Source organism: Leucopleurus acutus (genome assembly GCF_964270905.1).
Source record: "Leucopleurus acutus genome assembly, chromosome: 10".
NCBI lineage: Eukaryota > Metazoa > Chordata > Mammalia > Artiodactyla > Delphinidae > Leucopleurus > Leucopleurus acutus.
In genome coordinates, this window is record NC_139153.1 from 71,564,236 (window position 1) to 71,583,408 (window position 19,173).

The following is a 19,173-nucleotide window of genomic DNA, read 5'->3' on the forward strand; positions in this document are numbered from 1 at the left end:
GAACACTCTTGTTGATTTGTGGTTTTATGAGATGTATGGGTTTATTTCTGAACTCTCAGTTTTATTCCGTTGGCCTGTATGTCTATCCTTATGCCAATACATACAGTCCTGATTATTGCAGCTTTGTAAGTTTTAAAATGAGGAGGTGTGAGTCTTCCAACTTTATTATTCATTTTCAAGATCGTTTTGGCTATTCTGGGTCCCTTGCATTTCCATATGACTTTTAGATCAGCTTGTCAGTTTCCAGTTTCCACAAAAAGGAGAGCTGTAATTTTGATAGAGATTATGTTGAATCTATAAATCAATTTGCAGAGAATTGCTGTCTTAGCAATATTAAGTTTTCTGATCCATGAAAGTGGCATATCTTTTCCATATATGTAGGTCTTTTTTAATTTCTTTCAGTGATGTTTGTAGTTTTTAATGCACAAGTCCTACACCTCTTTTGTTAAGTTTATACCTAAATAATTTTATTATTCTTGGTACTATTATAAATGGAATTGTTTTCTTAATTTCATTTTGGGTTGTTCATTGCTAGGGTATAGAAATAAAACTGATTTTTGCATATTGGTTTTGTATCCTGAAACTTTGCTGAATTCATTTGTTAGCTCTAAGTTTTTTTGGTTTGGGTGCCCTCCTTAGTATTTTCTATATACAAGATCATGTTATCTGCGAATAGAGATAACTTTACTTCTTCCTTTCCAATCTGGATGCCTTTTATTTCTTTTTCTTGCCTAATTGCACTTGCTAGACCCTACAGTACAATGTTGAATAAAAGTGACAAGAGTGGACATGCTTTTCTTGTTCTCAACTGTAGGGGAAAAGTTTTTAGTTTTTTACCTTTAAGTATGATGTTAGCTGTGAATTTTTTATAGATGCTCTTTATCAGGTTGACGAAATCCCGTACTATTCCTAGTTTGTTGAGTGTTTTATCATGATAGAGTGTTGGGTTTTGTCAAATGCTTTTTCTGTCACCTGTTGAAGTGATCATGTGGTTTGCGGGGGGGGGGGGGTTCTGTTAATATGGTGTATCATATTGATTTTCAAATGTAGAACCAACCTTGCATTCCTAGAATAAATCACGCTTTGTCATGGTGTATAATCCTTTCTGTTTGTTCCTAGGTTCTATTTGCTAGTGTTTTGTTGAAGATTTTTGCATCTACATTCATAAGGAATGTTGATCTGCAGTTTTCTTGTGATCTCTTTGTCTGGTTTTTGTATCAAAGTAAAACTGGCCTCATAGAATGAGTTGGGAAGTATTCCTTCCTCTTCTGTTTTTTGGAAGAGTTTGTGAAGGATTGGTTTTAAAATTCTTTCAGCATTTGGTAGAACTCACCAGTGAAGCCATCTGGGCATGGGCTTCTCTTTTGGGAAGTTTTTTGATTACTAATTAAACCTCTTTACTTGATATTCGTCTATTCAGATTTTCTATTTCTTCCTAAGTCAGTGTCAGTAGTTTGTGTCTTTCTAGGAATTTGTCCATTTCATCTGAGTTATCTAATTTGTTGGTATACAGTTGTTCATAATATTTCTTATAATCCTTTTTATTTCATAAGGTCAGTAGTTCTCCTTCCACTTTCATTATTCCTGATTTAGTAATTTGAGTCGTCTTCTCTTTGTTTCTTGTCCAGTCTAGCTAAGGTTTGTAAATTTTGTTGATCTGGTCAAAGAACAGCTCTTGGTTTTGCTGATTTTTTTCTATTGTTTTTCTTTTCTCTATTTCATTTATTTCTGCTCTAATTTTTATTATTTCCTTCCTTCTACTTGCTTTGAGTTTAGTTTGCTCTTCTGTTTCCAGTTTCTTCAGGTGGAAAGTTAGGTTATTAATTTGAGATCGATCTTTCTTCTTTTTTTTTTTAAATACAGGTATTTACTACTATAAATTTCCCTCTAAGCACTGACTTTGCTGAATCACCTAAGTTTTGGTATGTTGTGTAATTATATTCATTCATTTCAAAGTATTTCTAATTTCTCTTGAGATTCCTTTTTCCTGTTTGTTATTTAGGAGTGAGTTGTTTAATTTCCACATATTTGTGAGTTTCCAAATTTTACTTCTGTTATTGATTTCTAATTTCATACTGTTATGGTCAGAAAACATACTTTGTATGATTTCAATCCTTTTAAATTTATTTAGACTTGATTATGGTCAAATATATGGTCTGTCCTGGAGACTGTTACATGTATACTTGAGAAGAATGTGTATTCTGCTGTTGTTGGGTGGAGTGTTCTATAGGTATCTGTGAGGTCTAGTTGGTTTATAGTGTTGTTCGTGTCTACTCTTTCCTTGCTAATCTTCCACCTACTTGTCCTATCATTTTTGAAAGTGGAATATTGAAGTCTACAACCATTACTCTTTGTTTATTTCTCCTTCAGTTCTATCAGTTTTTGCTGTATTTTGAAACTCCGTTGTTAGGTACCCATATGTTTATCATCATTATATCTTCTTAATGGGTTGAGTCTTTTATCATTATAGAATGTCCTTTCTTTATCACTAGTAACAATTTTTGTCCTAAAGTCTATTTTGTCTGATATTAGTATAGCTACTCCAGTGTTTTATAGCTAGTTTGCATGATTTATGTTTTCCCATTCTTTTACTTTCAGCCAACTTGTGTTTTTCAATCCAAAGTTTGTCTCCTAGAGACAGCATATAGTTGGATCATGTGTTTTTTTAATCATTCTGCCAATCTCTGCCTTTTAATTGGAATGTTTAATCTGTTTACATTCAGTATAATTACTGGTAAGGTAAGATTTATGTCTTCCATCTTGTTATTTGTCTTCTACTTGTCTTATGTCTTTTTTTCTCCTCTATTCCTTCACTGTCTTTTGTTATATTAAATGAGTTAAGTTTAATTCCCTTGTCATCTCTTTTACTATATAATTTGTGTTATTTTCTTGTTGTAGGGATTACAGTTAGCATTTTAGTTTAAAACAATATAGTTCAGATTAATACCAACTTAATTTCAATAATATATAAAAACTGATTCTATATAGCCCCATTCCCTCCCACCTTCTTCATATTGTTATTGTCATAAAAGTTACATCTTAATAAATGGTGTACCCGTCAACACAGGCATATAATTATTGCTTAATGAAGTTGTCTTCTAAATCAAATAGGGGCAGGGGAAAGCCATTTTTCTTGAGTAAATACTCCTTGGATTGATGCAAGCCATTGGTTAATTTCCAGAGTTCTGAAAAAGTTGATTCTATTTTTGCCAGTTTTCTTGTTTCTTTTATGGAGGAGAGAATTTTCAGAGTTCTCTAACCACTTTCTTTTAAAATCACTCTCAATGTACTTTTAACTTGTATTTCCCTTAGATGAAGTTAAACATCTTTATTATGTTTATATTTCTTTTTGTGTGGGCTATAGGTATGTATTCTGTGGCTGTATTCTATTAAGTATTTGTTTTCTAGTTGATTTGTAGGGGTTAGGGAAATGAGCCATCTGCCTTTGTATGAGCTGCAAAATTTTTCTTCATTTTGTGTTTTGACTTTTGTTTATGGTGTTTTTGTCATAAAGGGAAAAGTATCAGTCTTTTCTTAATTTATCCTAACGTGTCAGTTTTAATGTATCTATGAATTCTTTTATGGCTGCTGAGTTTTGTGTAATACTTCAAAAATTTTTTTCCTCTAAGATTATTTTAACTATTCCCCAATGACCTTTCAAGTATTTTTTAAAATAAATTTTATCAAAATATAATTTACATGCAGTAAAGTACACCTATTTAAATGATGAGTTTTGACAAATGTAACCCATGTAACCACTACCACAAACATGATAGAGAACATTTAATCACCCCCAAAAGTTCTTTCAGGCCCCTTTAGAGTCATTCCCACTCTACCACCACCACCCGCGCAAAATACTCTTGTTATTTTTTTTCCTTGTGTTTATATCTGTGATGATTTTCCCCTTGTCATTTATTTCATCCATCTTCTTGAGTAAAGTTAGCTAACACTTTATTTCATTTTACTTCAGAGAATAAGCTCTTTTATTTATGTATTAGTTATGTCATTTTTCTCCTTTAAAATTAACTAGCTATTTGAGTTAGATGCTTAATTCTTGATAAGGGTGTGAATTTTCCTCTGAGAACTTCTTTAACTGAATTCCAAAGGTTCTGATATGAAGCAGTCACCTCACCGTGTCACCTGTATTTTCTTTGCTTTGTTTTTGTGCTTCTTATAATGAAATTTAGTTTAGTATTTTCATCTTAGCAGTTACTTTTATACCTATGACTCTGGTTGGAAGTCTATGAATACCAACCAAAGCAATGATGGAATTAATATATTTCTCCTTCCCTCTTCTCTTCCAGCCAATTGATTATCTTAGTATTTTCTTTTGTATTGTTAAATATACCTTTACTTCTCTCACGTTCTAAAAAGTTCAGACTACATTCAGACCAGGTTAAGTTTCTCCCAGAGGGGTGCTTTTTAGACCTAGTCTGCCCTTCCCCCACATTCTCCTGCCCTCCCCCCCCCCCAACCTTGCCTTCCCACCAGGCAAGTCCCCAGTCATCTTAGCCAGGGGAAATGAGGGCTTAGTTGATTGGTGGGCAGCTCCTGCCTCCCTAAGGGACAGAGTAAATTTAGGTTCTGTCACAGGCTGAGACTCTATCAGAGGAAGCTCAAAACATCCTGCCAGAGCTTCCTGAAAATAGCATCACTAGACTTACACAGTCCCTGCCTGTTCCTTCTCCTCAGATATCTAGACCAAGCTTAGGGCCCTTCCAGATGGTCCAGATGGCCAAAATCTCTTTTTGCTTAGTTCTCCGTGGTTATAAAAGACTGGGTTCCTGAGCACCTCATCTTCTCCATTTAAGTCTCTCATCTCAGTATGGGCAAATATTTTCAAACTGAACAGTTGAGAAGAAATCATGGCAGAAACCTTAAAGGGCCTCCTATCCCCAGGCTGGACTAGCTTTCATTTACACTTAACCATGGCCATACCCTTACCATTTATTCCTCCTCCCCTCACCCCCATGCCCTTTTTCCACTGGACTCGTCCCAGGCTCAGAGTTCAGGCCAAAGGGAACAGAACTACCAGATGATCACCCAGTTGAGAAAGAGCCAGCTCTGGTAAAACTGATGTCTGCAAAGTTCTTTCATTTCCTGGTGCTTGAAAATCCTTTGTCCTGCCAAGGATTAAGCTTGGTATTTATTTCAGTTTCTGATCTTACTCCTGTTTCTTTTCAACTTCATCTCTCATACCCCATCTTTTCTGAATCTCCTTTAACTAATTATTATCCCCCTTCTCCCACCATATGTTGTTACATCATAAGATGTCACTTGTTTACAAGGTATAGAGCAGAAAGCAGAAGAGATTTCTAGACTCGAGCAAATGACTCTATACTTTCAGGTATCCTGATAAAGGCAGGAAATACTTTTGAAGAAGTCTTCTTGATGCCCCTTAATTCAAACTGTGTGCAGTATTCTGACCAGGGAGGGAAACCACTTCCCCGCTAGCAGAACAGGCAGGAGATCATACAACACAAACTCTGGACCAGTGTTTTCAGTTCTTGGACCATGTGAAGTCAAACTTGGGCCCTTTCCTTCCCCCTCAAGCATCAAGAGCTCATATATTATCATGTAGAGTTTATTTAGCCCTGTGGTGGAATGGCAGAGGAACTAGCATGGGGGGGGCTTCCCCAGACACCTCAATCGTTCCAAGTATCACTTACCAGGTGAGAAAAGTCAAGATATTAGATCAGATCCTAAAGACCCTAGTTGCTCTGATATCCTAAGGATCTAGGGCACAGACTGCGTGGATGGCTGCACAGAACCCTGGGGATGATCTCTGTGAGTTTACAGGATGGTGAACAGCTTAGCTAGGTGGAATCTCACTATTAGGTGGATCCTGGGCTGGCTCGAAGGAGGCTCCTCCACTCTTGTCCCCTCCAGGGAAGGTGACTGTGGCGTATGTCACAGGCTTGGAGCAGATCTCAGCCTTAGCAGGCAGAGGGGGCAAACAGGATGGGGCTGGGGGTGGGTGTTTCCCTGACAGGGAATCAAGAGGAAGGTTGGTGTAGGTGTTATTGTCAAAGGAAGGTGGCGAGTCGAGCCTAACATATGGTACATCCGATGGCAAGTCAGCAGCCAGTCCAGAGTCACTGATGTGGTGGACCACTGAGGAGGGGGCCTGTAACAAAAGCAGGCAAATCAGGCAAAGAGAAAATGCCTCCCTCTGCCCCAGTTCCCTTAGATGGGAAGCCTAGGACCAGACTGGATCTGTCTCTTCAATCCTGAGTATGTCAGTGGGCAAGAAGGCTTCACTTTGAAGATTTTCAAGCCCCGAGTTTCTCTACAAATCTGGGAAGGTGGATAGCAAGGTGGGAAGGTAGGAGACCATTGTTGCCAAGTTTACAGCGTTTGGGAAGAGGGTTTGGACCTCTACTGGGTCACAGTCTTTTCTCTACCTCATCATCCTGGGACTTCTCAGTGATTGTGGCAGAGGGAGGGTCTGGGGAATTTGGCTGGGGTCCTGCGGAGATCTCTTACCGAGCCTGAGACTCCACTGCTCTGAAATCGTCCACAGGCAGAAAGCCTGTTCCCTGGCAGGACAGAGGACAGAAGCACAGTCTGCTTCTTGTGCTGACTCAGTGCCCGCCTCACGCCCTTCAGAAACTTTGGAAACCTCTGTCCTAGCCTCCACCTTCCCCACTCCCACCAGCAAAGTTTTCCCCTTCCATCTCCCCAGCCCCCACCCCCAGCCAGCCCTAACTCTCCCCCCACCCACTTACTGCTTCCACAGCTCCCCTCAACCTGCCTCAACACTCAATCCATCTCCCGAAATCCCCCACCTCCTCCAGTCACCTGTCCCCAATCCCACTGTCTCACCCTCTCCAATTCCTGTTTCTCCCCAGGCCGCCTCCCACTGAATCTCTTTGCTCTCCTCTACCCCTCAGCCATGGGAATTCTAGGGTCTGGGGACCCTTACTGAAGCACATCTGTAGGGGGAGCAGACCTAGATTCTCAGCCTTGAATTCAAGACTGGCTGATACAGGACCAGGGGGCCATTCTGAGATAGGCAGGTGGACAGCTACGTACCTTTCCTTTTGGCCATCACAGCAAACAGCACCACCGCCAGCACCAGCAGGCCCAGCAGGAGCACAGCACCCCAAATCAAGGGTCTGCTGAGAGACACAAAGGAGTAGGTGAGCTTAGCCCTGGACCTGGCACGGAGCTGCTTGCCAGGAATCCTAGAGAAGTGGCACAGAGGTGCAGTTCTTGGTGAGCCACGGTTGGAGAAAGATTTTTGGAATGGAATGAGGAGGACAGACTCAGGCAGGGCAGAGAGAGACACTATCAGGGTATCCTGGCTGGAGATCTGGGATGAAGGGGTCAGTGCTGAACTGGGAGAGAAGTATGTCTGTCTGTCTGTCTGTCTGCCTGGTCAGAAATTCCCCAGGAGTGGAAAGAATCATAAAGTTTCTTTTCAGTTTAGTCTGGGGCTCTAAACAAGCCGTATCTTCACCACCACCCCTTCCCAGCTACCCAAATAACAGTTCTTGTCAGTACCTCTTCTTATCTCGGCTGGGATCCAAAGGGCTGGCACTGCCTACAGGATCTGAAGAGGAGATGTCAGCCAGACTCCCGACCTGATGGGTCTCCTCGTCCTCCTCTTTCAGGCCAGGAGCTGAGTCAGAAGGAAATACTTGATGAGAACATACCCATTGTGGGCAGGGTTCAAGGGCCTATTGAGATCTGAGGGACTGGGGGAGTAGAGCTGAGGAAGGAGAAGTCCCAAGTAAGGAACACAAAGAAGCGGTGCTTGGGATATTCCTTAGGGGCCTCTCATTCTGGAGGTCAGGGAATGGCCTCTTTATGTCTTTATCTGGTTGTGAATATGCTCACTTTCCCCTTTACCACCAGCTCCCAACCCTCCCCCCCTGCATTTCTTCTCCACCTGCTCCCCCTGTACCCAGGCTGCTCAGACTATGCAGAAACCCTACTGGGTAATCTGTGCCCACCTCCCTACCCAACCTCACTCATCTCATTGGAGACCTTGCTCCTGGCTCTCATCACTTGTTCTCCAAAGGGGCCTCAGCCCAGCCTGCTAGACCTCTCCACATACCTGCAACCCTGTGACCGCCCCTGCAGGCTGGCTGAGCCCCACCCCAAGCTCTGCGCTCAGGAGCTAAGGAACTTAGGGTCAGTCCTGATGTGACACAATGCCAACTGATCCTTGCTGAGAGCCTTGCTTGGACCCTGAGACTTAGTTTTGTGACAGGGTTTCTGTCATCCCAACAACATGCTTAACTTCTGTCTGTGGGACTCAGGGTTGGTTTCTCTGGGCCTGAGGATCTGCCTTGGGAACCCGGGCAAGTCCTTCTAGACCCTCTGAGAGGAGAGTCTTGCCATGTTCTCAGAGATTCACCATTCCCACTACCCAACCCATTCCAATCCAGGAACTGGAGACACTATGGCCCCAATCTTGCTGCATATGTCCTGATCTCCTGGAGTTTTTTAAATCACCCACATCCTCCCTGGATACTGTGCTCTACCTGCCTGCCTGAACATCCAATCTCTACAGCTGTTGGGGTTCTCAGCACCTGCCCCACTGCAGGCACCTGTCTCCCTGCCACCTATTCCCAGTGCATTGTCTTGTCACAGCTTGCCATTTAGGGAGTTGTAATCTTGAGTTACTAAACCTTAGTGTCAAGGAAGAAGGAGAACAAAGGATGACTAGGGTTAACAGAAGTATATTTATAATATAAATAATAATTGTGGACTCAAGAGGGATTCTAATGAGAGCTTAGTCCATCCTCGTAATTAAAAGATGGAGAAAAAACTGAGAGAAGGAAAAATGCCTTTCTTAATTTCATTATTTTGGGCATTTGGCACAAATTACTTGAAAAAGGAAGACCTGAAAATGAAAACAATGTCAGCATCCACAAGTGCAAGGTAGGACAGTTTCTGCTTCCTCAGGTAGCTGACCGCGTTCCCGACAGAGCACTTCTTTTTTTACAATATCCTATGTTTATGGAAAATATTTACTACTTTGAAATGTACTTTCAATAAATACTTAGACATGAGAAAGTTATAGCCTGTGAAAATGAAACCTGTGAACATAGTTTCTATATTGAAAATAGGGTTGAGAATATTAACTGTTCTCAACCCTATAATATTAACTGTTGCTGACACTATTTTCTGTTTGTAAAACTGAATGAGTTGAAGGAATTCAGGCATTGAATGTACCCTGCCTGTAGGTGAGGCACATACTAGATGCTCAGTGAAGACCTATAAAATTAAATAAGATATAAATTCAATAGTTTTTAAGCCATCAGACTTGTTATTACAGCAGTAAAAACCTGGAAGATGTAAAAAACTTAATTCCAGTTGATATGTCTGAATTAAAACTTTGTTTAAAACATTTCTAAGCAAAATAATAGCATCAAGTATGTTGAAAATGCTGGACAAGGAGGCCAAGGCCCTGAGTGGGGAAAGAGAATTTGCCTTCCTCTGGGGAGACCCACTTGTGCGGGAGGGGAAAGGGGACTGCTGTGTGGCTGGTTTATCTCAGACTTCTCACCCAGTTTGGTTTCCGTTCCCTGCAGAGCTGTCAAAAGGATATCTGCTCCCAATTCCTCCCCCACAAGGGCCCCTACCCACCAAGGACCCAAGAGCAGCTGGTGGGGCAGGAAGGCAGGTTAGAGCAGTGGTGGCCAGGCTGGGATAACTCACCTGCAGGGAGCACATCCAGACTGATTCTGTGCACAGTCTGGGGCCCTGAGATTCCCTCTACCACGCAGCCGTACTCTCCGGAATCATCCTCCTGTAGGGTAACCATCTCCACCTGGAGCAGGCCACCCCCCAGGTCAGTGAGAAATATGCGGCTGCTGGCTGGGGCCCTGCGATCCACAGCTGACGACACCAAGGGCTGGCATCCCTCTGGCAGGAACCGGCACCACACCTTTCGAGCCTTGACATCCTGGAGTCGGTAGTGGCACTGCACCAGGATGGAGCTCCCCACAGGCGCCTGCAGCACCTCAGGGAGGCTGCCAGCCAAGCCCCGGCCTAGGGAAGGAAAGTTGCAGGGATGTTGGACAGGGCACCTCCTGGCCCACCCACTGCATAGGGGCACAGGGATCTAGAGGTCCACCTTGTGGGCCTACATGTTATTGTTGCCATGGTAATGCCCGTTATTCCTGGGCGTGGAGCGGGGTATGTGGGGACCCAGAGTGCAGCTCCTTCTGAAGCTTACCTGCTAGTCCCAGGAACAGCAGCAGGAGCAGGTTGGGGCCCATGGCTGGGCAGGGAGATGTCAGCTCTGGGGCTTGCCTGGGCACTGACACAGCATTCCCCTGGGGGCAGGAAACTTTTGCCTCAGACGGTCACGTGGGGTTCTCAGTGACCATGGGCTGGGAAGCAGGCACTGGTGGGCCCCTCCATGGGTGGGGAGAAGGAGCTCTTCCAAGCCCTGGTTGGTTCAGTGCTCAGGAACAATCCCTGAGGGTAAGAATGGGCAAGGTAGGGTGAGAAGACCCAAGGAAAAACAGAAGGCTGGGAGCCTGCCCACCCCTAAGGAATGAAGAGGGGGAGGAGGATTGTGACAACCAGAGAGCATTAGAGAAAGGGGAAGATGGTCCTCAGGGTATTCCAAATGTAGAATCCGATGAGGCAGAGCTGTGAAGGAGGGAAGTATAGTGTCCTTCTCATGGCCCGAGGCCATCTTGATTTTAAATTCTGTGTGAGTGCCCCACCCAAGTTCTCAGGAGATCGTCCAGGAAGCCCCACCTTGACCGTGCGCCCTGGGCTGGCCTGTCTTCATTCCCTCAGGTGCGCGCTCCCTAGACACTTTGAGTGTGGACCACGTGCTCCAGTTCTAGGATTTGCGTTATTGCTTTGATAATTAGTTGGATATTGAACCTCATGTATTCATCTCATCTTCATAGCTTTTCTCTCTCAGTTTCCATCTTTTTGTTCTGATTCCTAGAAGGTATCCTCATCTTTTTCTTCCATCCCTTCTCTCCTTGTCCTTCAGATTTTTATCCCTTAGTGCTTTTAATTTACAAGACTTGTTATTCTCCAAGCATTTCTTATTTATAGCATATTATTTTTGTTTCATGAATGCATTATCCTCTTTGTTAGGAGACAGTTCTCTATGAACATTTTCGGGCCTTCCCAGGAAAGGGCACTCACCAAGCTTTGTTCCAGGGCGATTGAAGAGCAAACATGCCTTGGGAGTTAGAGACAGTGTGTCAGCTCCAGAGAGATTTGCTTCCATCCTTCCCCTCCCTCCCTGGAGAAGATTAGTTCATGTTCCAGAGTGAAGACCTCTCTGTCTCTCTCTCTGTCTCTCTCTCTCCAGAGAGGAAGAAGGGCCAACATGCCAGATGTTCTATATAAGCTCCAAGTCTCATAATTTGGGGTTCCTGTCCTATGACACAAACCCACTCCCTGCACAGGGACCATCTGGCCCTCATTCACGTCACCTGGTGCAGAACTGGGGTTTGGGGATCCTGCATGGAATGTGAGTAATAAACCTGCTGACACCGGGGGAGCACCAGTGCTCAGAGAGACAGGAGCAGTCAAGGTGGGGATGGCTGGGAGGACACACTGCTCTGACCTAGATGGTCACACCTGGAAAGGGGCATGAAAAAGCCACCCTCCCTCCCTCTCTGCCCTCTTTTCTCTCCTCCTCCCCTCTGTCTTCCTCTCTCCTTTCTCCAGGAGCAAGGGAGCTGAGGATGGGAAACTGGGAGCAGGATCCCGAGAAAGCCGGCTTCTGCGTTAAGCTGAGCCTCATGGACAGGGTGATGGGTGACCAGCTGTCCCTGTTTACCTGACACTGGGGGTCTTTCCAGGAGACAGGACCTTCAGTGCTAACACTGGCAAAGTCTCCGGCTAACTGGACAGATGGGTCTCCCCAGTGAGTGATATGGAAGTACGTATATCTGTCCTGCCAGCATGTATCAAGCTTTCTTTGATTTCCTTACAAGAAAATTATTTTCACACTAACAAGCCATGTGGGAGCATTGTGTGAGGAGGAGACCTCTCTTCAATATTTACTGAGTGCCTAAAACAGATACGGTAGGTGCTGGGTGCCTAGGACAGAGGTGGCCAGGATCCAGGGAGGTGTCCTATCATTGGGCATTAGAGAAGAGGAAGGAAGCCAGCGCTTATCCAGGACCTACTATGTGCCAGACATCTGGCCAGGACTTTAATGTTATTCCTTTCAATCGCATAAAAACCCACCAAAGTAGAGTTGTTTTGTTTTGGTTTGCTGTTGGGTTTTTTGTTTATTTTTACATGCGAGGACCCTAGGCTCAGAGGAGTTAAGGAATTTGCTTAAGTTTTCTTAGTAGGAGGCAAACTTGAAATTGGAAAACCCCTTCTGTTCAGTGTGCACTCCAGAGAGTCCAAGGCAGGGGATCCCGATGGCGATCTGAATCCCAGGGTAGATGTCTCTGACATGGCAGAGCAGGCAGGAGAAAAGGCTGAGTTCCCCAGGGGAGGAAAGTTCCAGCGGCACTCCACCACCAGGCACATCCTGGAGCCTCCCCTTCCATCTCATCACTCTCGGTGCCCAGACGGGGCGGGAGCGAGGGAGGTGCAGGGGGCTCAGTTTGGGCTCTGCTCAGCCTTGGCTCCTAGACTGTGCCTGTGTCTGCAGGAAGGAGACGACTGCCCCAGGACCCGATGGGGAAGTTTCATGTGCCGCTGAGTCAGGGACACCAGGGAAACACAGACTGGACCGGAGTCCTGGAGCTGGGGACAGAGACAGCGGAGCAGCCTAAGCAGGGAGTGGGTGAGGCAGGGCTGGGGCAGGACTGCAATTAGGGGAGTGATGTGTTGACATGAGGCTGGAACACAGGACTGCATCAGGGGCTCCTTCCCAGTGATTCAAAACCCCAGGTATCCACACCCAGTTTAGGGGGCAACGCAGCCCCGTGTGGCCATGGCCACAGGGGCTCCTGGGATTCCACCTCCCTGAGGCCCAGGACAGAGAACCTGAGGATGTGGCCAACTTGCTTCCTCCTCTTCGGGGCAACCCACTCTCAGGGTAGTGTCCATCCCATTCTCCTCACTCCACCTCAGGTGGCGTGTGTGTGTTGAAGAGAGAGAGAAGGTTCCCTGACCTGCCTGGCACTCTTCCCCCCTTGCTTCCTCAAAGCGTTTCTCAAACGGTTCCTTCTGACTGCTCTTCAGAATTGCATCATCCCCCGCGCCTTCTGCACTCCCCGTACTCCTAACCATCTGACTGACTGACTTACTCTGTTTGTCTGCTCTCTTCCCACTAGAACACGGCTCTGTGTGGGCAGAAATCTTTGCTTGTTTTGTTCACTGTTATGTCCCCAATGCCTAGACTAGTACCTGGCACAGAAAATATTTATTGAATAAATATACAAATAAATGAGTAGGATTGAGCTAGAGGGAAGGACATCTTGAACGCCAAGTGAAAGTAGGATTTCCAGGCTCTACGAGGGACTTTGGGTAAATCCTTTCCCTTTTGAGTCGCAGTTTCCCTTCCACAGGATAAGGGGCTTGCACCAGTAGTCCCCAGCTCTGGTTCGCTGCACTCTGCAACACAGTCCCTTGCCATTTCTCCGGAGGCGGAGTAACATGATAAAAGCAAACCTCTAGGTTTGCTAGAGGTTTGAGTCAGCTGGGAATTGGATGGACTTGAGGGGGGTGGAGGGAGGAAGGGGGCCTGGGGCAGGGGGCCCAGCAGTAATCCTAGGAAACTGATGGACAGGAGGCAGGAGGAGGAGAGGAGAGGATGCTAGAGAAATTCCACAGGAGGAGGCAGGGCTTGGTAATCAGATCTCTGGGAGGGAGAGAGAAGAATAAAAAGATTGGCCAGTTTGGAGCCTGTGGGAATGGAGGGACATGATATTCTAAAACCCTAGGCCCCAAGGAGCCAGACCTTTTATCTTTTCCTCATCTGAATTCTCTCTCCTAGCCCTGTAGCAAAAGAGACCTTCATGACGCCCTAAACCATCAGTTAAGCATGAAGTCTTGGATTTATTTGTGAGAGTGTTTAATGTCCAATGTCCAGAAGTTGGTAGATGTCCTTCCCACCTCCCATGCACACACGCACACACACACGCACACACACACACATGCACACACGCACAAATCCCTGCTTCCAGGGGCCAAGAGAAGCAGGGTACAGGCAGAGTGGCCTTTTGCGAAAGCAGAACCAGGAGACTTGGTGGCCAAGGGGTGGGTGTGCAGCAGGCTGGGGTCGTCCGTGCAGACCTCTCCTGGGCCTCTCCTCCACCGTGGGTCCTCCTGTCACGTGTCTCTCAGCTCTGCAACAGAGAGAGTACTCACTTGGCCCCTCTCAGCACCACCTCACCAGCCCCCAGTGGCCACCGTGCTCTCCAAGCTCACCTGTCAAGGTTTGGAGCTGGTAACCTGGGTCATGGCCACAGTCCAGCCCACTGGCATGGGGTGTCCTCCGTTTCTGCCCATGCCAGGCTGCAGCCCAGAGAGCGCTGGCTGCCAGAAGCTTGCTGAGAAAGATGCAGGCCAGGAGGAAAAGGATGGAAATGGGTGGGAAGGGGCTCTCCTCTTCAGAAAGGTTCCTTGGAGAAAAAAAAGAGGACATGTGGGAGGCCATGAGGGGACCCACAGACTGGAATCTGCCCTCATAGAAGGAATGGGGAGACACGAGGAGCTCCGGGGGCTGAGGATATCTCCCCATCCAGCACCATCCCTGGATGAGGCTTTGCGGGGCTTGGGGGAACCTGTAGTCAGGAGACCTGAGTTCCAGGCATGGATCTACCTGCTGACTGCTTTTAAACAATTACCTCCCTTGCTGAGCAGTTTTCTGCATGATGGTGTGGTATGGTGTGTGTGTGTCTGCATGCACATGTGCACTTCATGGTTATACTCACAGTGTTTAAACACCAATCAAGAACCAGTCGTAACTGATTCTGGTCCCATCAGGGAAGCAGGGGTCTGAGGGTACCAGTTTTGTACTAAAATACTCAAAGTTTCATTGTTGCTGAATTGTGGAGATGTCTGAGGGCTGCCAGGGGAGGGGGTGGGAGGCCGACCACTCAGCAGTCTTGGAGCAGCAGCTACTTACAAACTGTTAGGGAAGTTTTGCAATATTTTAACAACTGGCACAGTCATACCAACACACACTGGCTGGTTGGAGGGGTGTTTAGACAAGATCACATGCAGACACTTTAGTGTCTCATTGCCTTGGAATTTGTACTTCTGGCACATGCCACCCCCCAGCTGCCACCCCATGCCTTGGCTCTGCAGGGTGGAGGTCTGCCCAGGGATTTTAGGAAAGACTTGTCACTATACCTGGAGATGCTGTGCTCCACCTGGGCATCCTCAAAGCGCTCGGACTCCTCAGGGATCCAGAGATCTCCAGGGTCCTGGTAATCAAGGGGGTCTGTGGGAGACAGAGCCTGTGAGCTTCTAGCCCCCCTCCTTGATGCCACAGTGGGGAGAACCTCTCTGGGTGGGGGGGAGGCTCTCTGGGACATGGCCCTGGGTGGATCAAGTTGTTAACCTCTCTGAGCCTCAGTTTCCTCACCTGTAAAGTGGGGCAGTTAGGAACACCTTCTTAATAATAGTGTTGCAGGATACAGTGAAAGCATCCTGTGTAATGCCCATCCCCTCACAGGAGCTCAGTAACTGCAGCTCCCACCCTCCCATCACACAGGGTCTTTAGGAAGATCAAACGAAATAATGGGTGTTTTTGAAAGTCCTGTGTAAACAGTCGAGCTGCCTATACCAGCTACGGATTATTGTTGTTGTTGTTGTTGTTGTTATTCTTCTCCTGCTATTCTCTTGGGAGTCAGCTGAGCCTTAGACCCTGATAGGGCTGAAAATCTGTGTGTCCTCGCCCCCTACTCTCATGGGGGTAGGGTTTGGGGTCTAAGGCAGGTGGTGTCCCCTACCCTCCCCACCTTAGACAAATGTTACTTTCAACCTTCATTTCCATGATAAGGGGCCATGCTGGAGAGAGGAGTTGGACAAGGGGAGAGTCAGAAAAGGGATACGTAACCTCAGATTTGTTCTCCTTTGGGACACAATCACGTTCCGGAGACACAGACAGAAAGCTTTCCTGAAGGGCATCCCCTGTGCAAACTCAGGGATGAGAAGGACCCCACCACTGCGCATCTCACCTAGTCAAGCCTGAAATGAGGATCCCGAGCAGTTAGCAGCAGGAGGCTGGGGCAACGACTGTCACTGACTCCCAAGCAATTTTAACTCTGTCATGTCATTTGTGTCTCATGGGAGCCCTGTGGGGTCAGCAGCACAGGCACCACGACCTCCATTTCAAGATGGGGAAATGGAGGCCCAGAGAGGAGAAGCACGTTGCCCAGGGTCACAGCAGTGTTCCTTTCTAGGGTTGTTTCTCTGTACCAGGTTGGTGCTTAATCTATGTTGGTAGGTCCGTTGGGTGGTTGGGTGAAGGAATAGGTGAATGTCCTCCTACTCCTTAAGGACCACCTCAGTGCTCACATCCTAACCAGATGCCAAATGGATAAAGCTGTTTGGGGGAAGCAGGACCACAGCTAGCTCATAAGGTGCCTTGGGCAAATTAGAGAACTGTACCCTTCCTGCAAGTGATGCAGTCCTCCACCAGGGAGCACAGCCTGGAGAGAGACAGCAGGGCTGGATTGTGACCCCCTTGTGCAGTTAGCAACCTGCACAACTATCCACAGTGACCCTGAGTTGTGGGGTGGGGAGGGACAAGATCCACACTGGGGGATTTCCCAGGGTCCCCAGAAGCCCTGAGGGTGGTCCTGTGCTCAGATACTAAAGACGACCCCAGGCCCAAGGGCAGGCCAGGGTGCAGTCAGCTGCCCACTCACCAGCCAGCACCTCCACCAGGACCTTCCTGAGGGTGTCGGCCTCGCTACCATGGAGACTCTGGCACTGATAGAGGCCAGCGTCGTGGGCTTGAAGATTCCGCAGAGTAATGGTGAGTGTGCCACCCAGGGCATCATCCGTGATGGCCGTGCTCCCATTGCGCCTCTTCAGGAAGGACAGCAGCCACGAGGGGTGAGTGCTGACCACCTGCTGGCACAGGCCCTCTTCACCCAGCTGGCGGCACCAGGCTTTGCGTCTCCCCCAGTGCTTCAAGGAGTTGTAGGGGCAGGAGACCCTCAGGGACCGGCCTGCCATGCCCTGGAACACCGTGGTGTTGTGGGCTCGGGATAGCTCTGGGGAGGAGACATTCATTCACTTACCAAGTGTTTATTGAACACCTACTATGTTCAATGAACAGAAGAGACAGAAATCCCACACTTAAGGAACTCAGGCCTTTACACAGGTTGGGAGAAGGTGGTATAACCCAGGTATGTGTTTATAGGAAGCTGGAAACCAGGAAACCCGGGTCCTGGATCTGGCTTTATCACCATTGGACTTGCTGGACATCTTTAGAGAAATAACTGACCCTCTCTGGGCCTATTTCCAGAGACATTTGGTCTTGAAGTTCCCTCCAGTCCTAGTCTACTCATGTTCTTCCTGTCACATGAAATCAAGCCCTCCCCTCTCCCACTCCATCTCAAGAGAGCAGGGCCAGTGGCCCTCTCAGGCCTGGGACTGGTCCCACGTGGGGCTGGGCACCCCCTCCCCACGCCCTCCATCCTTGCTTCCTTTGCAGCTGCCCACGCTCATACCAGCACTGCATTCTCCTCTTTCTGACCTTTAGCTTCCAGCTTCCCTATTTCTGTGCCTTTGTTCCCCTTTCAGGAGGGATGCGTCTCAGAACTATTTTGGGAGAGACATGAGGCTGCTATTTTAGGGACCCTCCTTGGGGTGGGCTTAGAGTGCCAGTCTATTGCCAGGGCAGGGGCTATAAGAGAACCACCCAGTGCCCTCTGCCTCAGCCTCCCCTCTCTTCAACCACATGGTGACAGAAACTTGTAAAAAGGATTGGGGAGCTGGTGGCCTGTCTTTTGGAACCAGAAAGACCTGGTGAGCAGTGGCCCCTCCATACTACCCAGTCCATCCCTCTGCCTTTGGGCAGGCCAGCGCATCCCCCTCCCTTACTCCACCTCCAGCCAAGAAGCTCCAGCTCCATTGGAACAGTCTCTCCTCTCACCCAGGTATGCCTATTGCTCTGGGGGAGCAAGAGGCACCCTTCCCCAACGAGAAAAGGCCGTCATGTGCAAGAATCTGGGATGCCAGTCTCCCCAGCTCAATCACAAAATCTTCAGCCCCTTCACCTCCCATCCAGGGCTGAGGACAAGAGGACCTTCAGAGCACAGGAGGGGCACCCCAAAAATGCAGATTGCCAGTACCAGGTTCTTTTCTCCCTCCCACGCTGCTACTCTTCTGGGGCTAGTTAAGTGGTTCATAATTTTAGGGGCTCTTACCAGTGCCCCCCAAAACTTCCCCCAACTACTAGCTAGTGCCTGAGATGCCACCATTAGAACTCCTTCCCTTTCTAGGTGTCCGAATCCACCAGCCTCTGACACTTCCACGTACATGAAGAATCTGATGCTGGGGAGAGAGGGAGATGATGAAGAATATGGGGCACAGTGAGAAGAGGGGGTGCGGGACATGCCGAGAATTTCAGCCATCTTCACACTTTGGCTCAGTGCTCCCTACCCACCCACCCACTTGCCATATACTCAAGGAAGGAGAGGGAAAGAAGGCAGCGGAGGGAGGGAATCCTACCTGTGACAAAGAGCAAGATGAGCAGCTCAAGAGGCTCCATGTCACCCTTCCCTTGTGGAGGACAGACGCAGGGTGCCTTGTGCAAGATCTCTCTTTCCCTTGAACTGCAGAAAGGAGAGGGTCAGGCTCGTCAGGCGCTGCCCACAGGAACCGGCTCCTGGAGGTTGAGTAATCATCAGAACTGGGACCTGGCTTTATGATTCAAGGAGGGGGAGTGGGGTGGGGGAGGGGAGGAGAGGAGGAGCCACCACTGCAGCCCAGCAGCGCGGTGCTGAGGATCCCAGACCTCCAAGAGGACAGCCCACTGTCCTGCCTGTACCAGCCTTCTCATGGTTTAGAAGACTACCCTTTCTCCATTCAGTTGCCTTAGTATCTTCATTGAAAATCCCTTGACATGCAGGTCTACTTCTTGACTGTCTGCTCTGTTCCATTGATCTATGTGTCTATCCTTTTACCAATATCACCCCATCTTGACTACTCTCTGTAGCTTTATAACAAGTCTTGAAATCAGGTGATGTGAGTAATCCAACTACACTGTTCCTTTCCAAAATGGTTTTAGCTGTTCTAGTAATTTTGTTATGT

General features: G+C 47.3%; 2 protein-coding genes across 2 annotated transcripts; both read right to left on the reverse strand.

The window, feature by feature from the left end:
* Window positions 1–5,812: 5,812 nt before the first annotated feature.
* On the reverse strand, window positions 5,813–10,235 carry TREML1 (triggering receptor expressed on myeloid cells like 1; the record flags this gene model as incomplete). The annotated part of the gene is made up of 6 exons (XM_082847345.1): window positions 5,813–6,127; window positions 6,487–6,539; window positions 7,036–7,121; window positions 7,507–7,609; window positions 9,673–10,005; window positions 10,193–10,235. The coding sequence occupies 6 exons, from the start codon at window positions 10,233–10,235 to the stop codon at window positions 5,813–5,815; spliced, it is 933 nt and encodes a 310-aa protein (XP_082703471.1).
* A 3,994-nt stretch (window positions 10,236–14,229) lies between these two features.
* Window positions 14,230–18,631, reverse strand: LOC309967632 (triggering receptor expressed on myeloid cells 2-like; the record flags this gene model as incomplete). Its single annotated transcript, XM_082848406.1, has 5 exons — window positions 14,230–14,246; window positions 14,329–14,522; window positions 15,256–15,346; window positions 16,779–17,129; window positions 18,592–18,631. The coding sequence occupies 5 exons, from the start codon at window positions 18,629–18,631 to the stop codon at window positions 14,230–14,232; spliced, it is 693 nt and encodes a 230-aa protein (XP_082704532.1).
* Between the last annotated feature and the right edge of the window lie 542 nt (window positions 18,632–19,173).